The 7,704-nt window shown below is 41.1% G+C and overlaps 1 protein-coding gene across 1 annotated transcript; it reads left to right on the top strand.

Moving 5' to 3' along the window:
- The first annotated feature begins 5,491 nt into the window (after positions 1–5,491).
- LOC142471115 (olfactory receptor 5P55-like) lies at positions 5,492–6,459 on the top strand. Its single transcript, XM_075577910.1, has one exon. The coding sequence runs from the start codon at positions 5,506–5,508 to the stop codon at positions 6,457–6,459; it is 954 nt and encodes a 317-aa protein (XP_075434025.1). The 5' UTR covers positions 5,492–5,505.
- The last annotated feature ends 1,245 nt before the right edge of the window (positions 6,460–7,704 follow it).

Here is a 7,704-nt window from a genome sequence, read left to right as displayed (position 1 = left end):
ACCTATGTATACATCTTGTACTATTTAAGATAATCGTTCTTTTACATGTGACTGTTCTGTATTGGGTAGGAGTGTTTTGCATTCTTTTTTCTCCCCTCTCTCTTCCTTGGTCACATTTTTTTCTTGTGTGTATTTTTTAGTACATATAAGTTTATTCTATTATATCCTCTCTCCTTTTTGTTATATACAGTATATTTCTGTTGCATTTAGATTATTATTTTCTAAGCTTTTAGTTGATAGAGGAATTTAAGGAGTTTTCTGCCTTTATACCTTATTTGTACCGTCCAATTTTTCTTTAACTATTTTAGTTATTGTTTATAGATAGGTTTATTATTTTTGCCTATTAGTGGAGCTCTACAGTCATTTGTTAACAGATATTTGTATACTTGCAATGCAATTTTTTTCTTGCTAATTATTGAGATTTGCTGCCATCGGTGTTTGTATGTTTTTAATGTTAGTGTTATCTTCTGCATTTAATTAAAACCATGTTCCATTTTTCTATATTGACTTTGTACCTTGTTTTGTTGCAAGTTTTATTGATAAGTAGGTTTATTTGAGTGCTATCTTAGGGATCTTGTTAGTCTTTTGTGTGATATATATATATATATACAGTATACACAAAGAGGCGAATACCGCATCACTACCAATAAATAAAGCAAAGTCTAAACCTACCTAAGTCAGAAAAATATATCTGAAATAGTTATAACAAAGATATAAGCTGTAGGTGGTGCTAGAGGAAGGAGATAGATATGGAAACACAAAAAAGAAAACCTCTAAAGTAGCACTCAGACAAATGTTTGCAAGGAATAAAAGGGGTACTTTAATTAAATTAGAAAAAAATAACAGACATACAAACAACTAACTGGAGAGCCTGCCTGACTAATGAATAAAAAGAAAACCAATGGACAAAGAAAAACAAAAAAACATAGAATGCAACATATAATATGGACCCAAAAAGATATAATGCCCTTATGAAACTAGCTTACTGTGGGAACAGAAGTTCCCACAATAAGGCAATATAGACCGGCCGGTCACCACATGTATAAGAGACTATAGAGCATCACAGGTCTACATATATATGCATGAAAAAATTCTTACAGAAAATAACATAAGTGCTATACTGATAGCAGTAAAGAATATCACTAGCAAGGTGTAAACCTATTGCAACTCAGGTAATGCTAGGGCAAAGGAGACATACAGGTATGTATATTTAGTGACCCAAATACATGTATTAGAGCAGATGGGAAACAAAAACAGGGAGGGATATAATAACCCAAGATACTCAGCTCCTTGATGTAAAGATACTGCATACAAAGATCAGCACAGCACAGTCCACTGGAAACGTCCAAAAATATAGGACTTAGTTGGTTGTCCAAAATAGGGCAGGGGCAGGCAGGATCAACAGCAGCAAAAATTAAAATTAGCCCACTAACGCGTTTCGGCAACTAAGCCTTCCTCACTCTTTGTATGCAGTATCTTTACATCAAGGAGCTGAGTATCTTGGGTTATTATATCCCTCCCTGTTTTTGTTTCCCATCTGCTCTAATACATGTATTTGGGTCACTAAATATACATACCTGTATGTCTCCTTTGCCCTAGCATTACCTGAGTTGCAATAGGTTTACACCTTGCTAGTGATATTTTTTACTGCTATCAGTATAGCACTTATGTTATTTTCTGTAAGAATTTTTTCATGCTTATATATGTAGACCTGTGATGCTCTATAGTCTCTTATACATGTGGTGACCGGCCGGTCTATATTGCCTTATTGTGGGAACTTCTGTTCCCACAGTAAGCTAGTTTCTTAAGGGCATTATATCTTTTTGGGTCCATTATTATATGTTGCATTCTATGTTTTTTTTGTTTTTCTTTGTCCATTGGTTTTCTTTCTATTCGTTAGTCAGGCAGGCTCTCCAGTTAGTTGTTTGTATGTCTGTTATTTTTTTCTAATTTAATTAAAGTACCCCTTTTATTCCTTGCAAACATTTGTCTGAGTGCTAATTTAGAGGTTTTCTTTTTTTGTGTTTCCATATATATATATACATATACATACATACATACAGTATATACATATATATATATATCTGTGTGTGTGTGTGTGTATATATTATAGTGCCCAATACATTTGTTTTTCATTATTTCTCCCCATTTACTACATCTTTACCTTTAAGCCTCAAATCCCTTTTTTTTATGACGTGGTACAGTTTTTAAGAACGTCCTTAGGAGCTGGCCCCCTTTTTGAGATCTTCCTCGTGATTTATCATTTATACATTTGTTGATTGTGCTAAATTAATTTGTGACATTTTGACCACAATGCGACACCCTTCGCTAAAACATAACAAGGCATAACAATTGCATACCTGAGTGCTCCCATACGGGTTACTTTTTTTCTCTTTTCACTCATATATATATATACAGTACATAAAATAAAAAAATAAATAGATGATACCGTTCTGTGGCTAACGAAATGCTTTTATTTGTGCGAGCTTTCGAGATACACTGATCTCTTCTTCCGGCGATGTTACAATGAATGAAGCAAGCAAATAAAAGCATTTCGGTAGCCGCAGTTTATTTTTACACTTGTTTGTTCAATTCTGGAGTGCTGCCGGCTGATTTATATATGCATATATATATACCACAATTATTAAGGTTATGGTGGGTAAAAAAAGTGACAAAAACCCTCCACAGTAAAGCATATAGCAACTGTAAATATTACTGTATCTTCATTTGCATGTCTTAGACAGGGTTGCAGATTTGTCTAAGACATGCAAATGAAGATACAGTAATATTTACAGTTGCTATATATATATATATATATATATGTGTGTGTGTGTGTGTATATATTATAGTGCCCAATACATTTGTTTTTCATTATTTCTCCCCATATACTACAACTTTACCTTTAAGCCTCAAATCCCTTTTTTTTATGACGTGGAACAGTTTTTAAGAACGTCCTTAGGAGCTGTGCCGCTTTTTGAGATCTTTCTCGTGATTTATCATTTATACATTTGTTGATTGTGTTTAATTTAATTTATGACATTGTGACCACCATGCGACACGCTTCGCTAAAACCTAACAAGACAAAACGGTCGCATCTTAAAATAAGCCGTTACATATTCTAGACGCTGTTTTGGTCCTGGAGAAATGTAGGTCCATTGGAGGCTGTAGCACCTTAGTGACCCAACCTAAGACGTCTTCATGCAGTAGAGGACATTGTAGTGTCTAGAGCAGGGGGTGGTCAAGCTTTGTCCTCAAGACCCTCCAACAGGCTAAGTGTTAAGGATATCCCTGCTTCAGCCCAAGGAGCTCAGTCAGTGGTGCAGTCATTTTTTGCTGAAGCAGGGATATCCTTAACACCTGGCCAGCTGGTGCCTCTTGAGGACGGAGTTTGGCCACCTCTGTTATAGGGCTTTGGAGCATATCTCATATGTTTCCTCTTCAGTACACTCCCAGAAGAACCCGATTAAAGTTTGAGATCTCCGTAAACCCTACACGTGAATCTCGGAACAGATCCGACGCCGACAAATCTACATCTCGAAAGACTAAGGAGACCGTAAATCCATGAACCAGTACTGGGCCCGAAGCCACAGAGAACAATGCCCTGATGGGTTTCACCCCCCCATGTGTTTTATTAAACAGTATGGAAGCCCGGGAAGGAGACGACGTGGGACCGTACCCAGCATCTCTCCAAAAGTCAAGCCTAAGATCTGGAAAATGTTGGAAAATTCAAAGCTGAGAAACGTTTGCGGGTATGTTACTTCGCAGGGTCAAAAAGATGGACACGTCTCTATTTTATTCACAGGCATATAGTCCGGGCTCACAAATATTTACCAGCATTTAATGGGGGGGAAAAAGAACGTTCAAATGGTGACACGTTTATTCATTTTGTGACTTTTATTAGTGTGCACATTTTTGGGGGGAAACGCTAATAAAAGGAGAGTCCTGAAAGTAGAACTGTGTGTCAGGGAGCAGAAGAGTTAAAAAAAATTGTCCAATGCAAATAATCAGCATTTATAGCATTTATCTGCCAATGAAACAAACACTGAATAGGTTTCTTCACGTGTTCCCATTGCTCCCCGCATGTCCTGCTGCAACTACTTAATGCAAAGAGCAGCGCTACGTCTTACACGGCGACAGAAAACCCGGACAATGGCAGCAGATACATGTCTGCTCACGTTCCCTGCTGCAGAAGCATAGGACCTTGTTATCTACACTCAGATAGTGCCGATCTGCCACCATAGCACAGAGAGCCCTGTGGAAGTTAAAAAGGACTTTCTACGTTTCTATCACCGTTTATCAGATAAAACTTCCCACGGTGCGAGCACATTCACGTCTCAGGCAGGTCTGCAACCCTGCGCCTCCCCATTATCTCTTAACATACCCAGCTTCTGCTGCCGCCGGGAATTTTGGGTAATGACACGCAAATGAGCACACGGGGTCACCTTTTTGCTTCTTCCCCATGCACAGTTTATAGGATAAGGACCTGCAGTGTATGGCTTTTGACCGGAAGCTTCCTAAAACGCGTTGGGTTCCCTGTGTCTCACCCCGGGGGGGATCCTGGGACCCCCCCCCCGCAGACGGCATTAGCACCAGACTCTGACTTCCTGAAGGCCCTCCGTGCATCTACTACTCTTCACAAAGCAACTCGCCCCCCGTTGTGTTTTTATTGCCCTACACTTTTAAAGCATAACGCCCCGATCCCGTGTTTCGTTCTGTCTTTCCCGTGCTTTACTTATGCCGGTGAAACCCATTCTCCTTGTGTCCCTTCTCTTACAGGCAATGTTGAGGTCCTCGTGTATAAAACCCTATATATAAGCTCCGTGGAGTTCTCCAGGTAAGGTCTCAGTAATGGCCCAGTACGGACATTGTCACCACCTCCTCCTTCTTTATCCGTGTAATATCTCTCCATTTTCTAAGGAGTGGTGCCCGAAACTGTACTCCATATTCAAGGTGCAGTCTTACTAATGCTTTGTAAAGGGGCATGATTATGTTTACTTCCCTTCCATCCGTTGCCCGTTTGATGCAAGATAACATTTTTTTTGCCTTTGCAGCTACTGCATGACATTGGGCACTATTGCTAAGCCTGCTGTCTACAAGCACTCCTAAATCCTTCTCCATCAAGGATTCCCCCAATGTATCCCCATTTAATTAGTGTTACCTGTTTATTCTTGTTTCCCAAATGCATAACCTTACATTTATCTGTATTAAACCTCATCTGCCATTTACCTGCCCAAGTTTCCAGTCTATCCAAGTCCATCTGGAGAGACATTAAGGGCACCACTCAAGGAGATAAAGTGACTTGCCCAAGGTCACATGGAGAGGACACTGGGTTTCGAACCAGAGACCCCTGCTTCAAACTCAGTGTTATTTTTTACAGAGTCAGCCCAACATCTCCCAGAAAGGGATCTCCTGGTGATTAAACCATGTTGAAAACATCCTTGTACTCATGTATTTACACTGTAATTTTTCTCTCATTTAGACGTGTTCTGGTGGTTTCTTCAGGCTATGCCGGAGCAGAACTATACCACAGTCACAGAATTCCTGCTGGTTGGGTTTCAACATATTCACAGAATCAAGATGTTACTCTTCACCCTGATCCTCCTGATCTACATGGTGATAATAACCGGGAATACGCTCATCATTGTTTTGGTATCAACCTGCCATCACCTGCAGTCCCCCATGTACTTCTTCCTCAGCCACCTGTCTTCTTCTGAACTGGTATTCACCACTAATATTGTCCCCAGAATGCTCCAGGTCATCGCGTGTGAAGGAGCCACCATATCTATTGCAGGATGTATTTTCCAATTTTACCTTGTTAGCGCCTCGGGAACTACAGAGTGTTTCCTACTTGCTGTGATGTCTTACGATCGATACCTGGCCATTTGTCACCCGTTACATTACCCTACCGTCATGGACCTCAAGCTTCGACTTCACCTGGTTATCTGCTCATGGATGCTGGGAGGATTTTTATCAATATTGATGACAACTGCTCTGATAAGCAATTTGCAGTTGTGTGATCGAAAACTCATTGACCATTTCTTCTGTGATCTGACGCCCATTCTGGAGCTCTCCTGCTCTGACACCTCCACCGTGCAAATAGTCGCTTCTGTACTCTCGATCCCCGTCATTCTAATCCCATCTGTGTTCATCGTGGCAACGTACGTCTCTATCATCCTCGCCATCGGAAGGATCAGCTCCAGCACTGGGAGAGAGAAAGCCTTTTCCACGTGCAGCTCACACTTGGCGGTTGTCTGCATATTTTACGGGACAATAATGATTGTGTACATGACTCCATCTAGGGGGTATATGTTGAAAGCCAACAAAGTCCTATCGGTTCTCTACACGGTGGTGACTCCGATGTTAAACCCCATCATATACAGTTTAAAGAATCAGGAGATACAGACCGCACTGTGGACATGTATTGACAGAATTCTAGGAAAAGAACAATATTTCCATTAATTGTTTGGAGTGGAAAATCACTAGGAAATTGTCAAGTTGTCTACATCTTGTGTTCACTACGTCAAGTTGGTTTTCTGATCATAATTGCCCCCAGCCCTCTATTTATAATCAGTTTTCCATAATAACGACTCCAAGGTGTAGGTGAAAAATGTTGTATTTGTATATTAATTATTAGAATCAGTCACAGGGAAACAAGTAAATACAATGGAAATAATGAGAAAATAAAGTATTACACTTTCTTTTTTTTTCTTTTTTTAAAACAATCTTTTAAAATGTTTGAGACTTTACCCTTTGAGGGATTCTGGGTCAGAAGAGAGACAGTGTGTATCAGAAACTGGGCCAGTGTCAACGAACAAGGGAGGGGTTAATATCACCAGGACACAAGAGGCAGGATGTGGGGTGGGGGGGGGGACAATTACCCAGAACTGCTAACAAGAGTCTTGGGCTGTTATCTTCACAGTGTCCTTGCCGGAGATAGAAGGCTCGTCTGAAACCGCGGCTAACACCGGACACTGCCTTTCCCCATTATCTCTTCGCATACAGTGCTTCCACTGCAGCCAGGGATTCTGGGAAATGACATTTTTACTGGACAGAGTGTCCAACTACAGGACAGTTCAGTTCAATACTGGACACCTGGCAACTCTAATTGTACCTGTATAGCCAAGAAAAATGACTGATGGCTGCTTATTTAAGGCCAGATTTGCACAAATCAGCATAGTGTAAGTTTGTGCTTCATAGAGCTACAATGTCAACACACCACTTCCATATCTAAGACAACACCGCCATCTTGTGGTGTATTTGTTAACTGCAGAACTTTCAATTTCTCTGCTTTCTTTTACCTCTGCGGGCCGCTGACAGAGTGGCAGCTCAAAGGGGGTGACTTCTGTGGTCGTTTGCCCCCCCCAGTTAAGCCCTCCTCCGCCGCTGGGGAACGTGCTTCCCCTCCGCCGCCTGGGGGGCCCGTTATACTCAACCCCCCCACTCGACAATCCTTCAGCATCCCGACACCTTCTCAACAACGCGGGACCCAAGGTGTATACTCTATCCTGGGCCCTGTGAAAGACGCCGGACAGGGTGGTACCTCTGCCCCGCCTCGGGACCGGGGACATTGGAAAACATGATGGAAAGAGAAAGGAAGAAGGGGGGGGCGGGGGATTTAATGCTCTGCAGTGGTAACCGAATGAAAGGGCCTTAAATCGATGTGGATATCATCTGAGAAAATGTCATTAAATGCAGCGACACGTG

This window comes from Ascaphus truei, chromosome 20, assembly GCF_040206685.1.
Source record: "Ascaphus truei isolate aAscTru1 chromosome 20, aAscTru1.hap1, whole genome shotgun sequence".
NCBI classification, from domain to species: domain Eukaryota; kingdom Metazoa; phylum Chordata; class Amphibia; order Anura; family Ascaphidae; genus Ascaphus; species Ascaphus truei.
The sequence above is the reverse complement of the archived record's forward strand: the minus strand, read 5'-3'. Positions and strand labels throughout refer to the sequence as shown.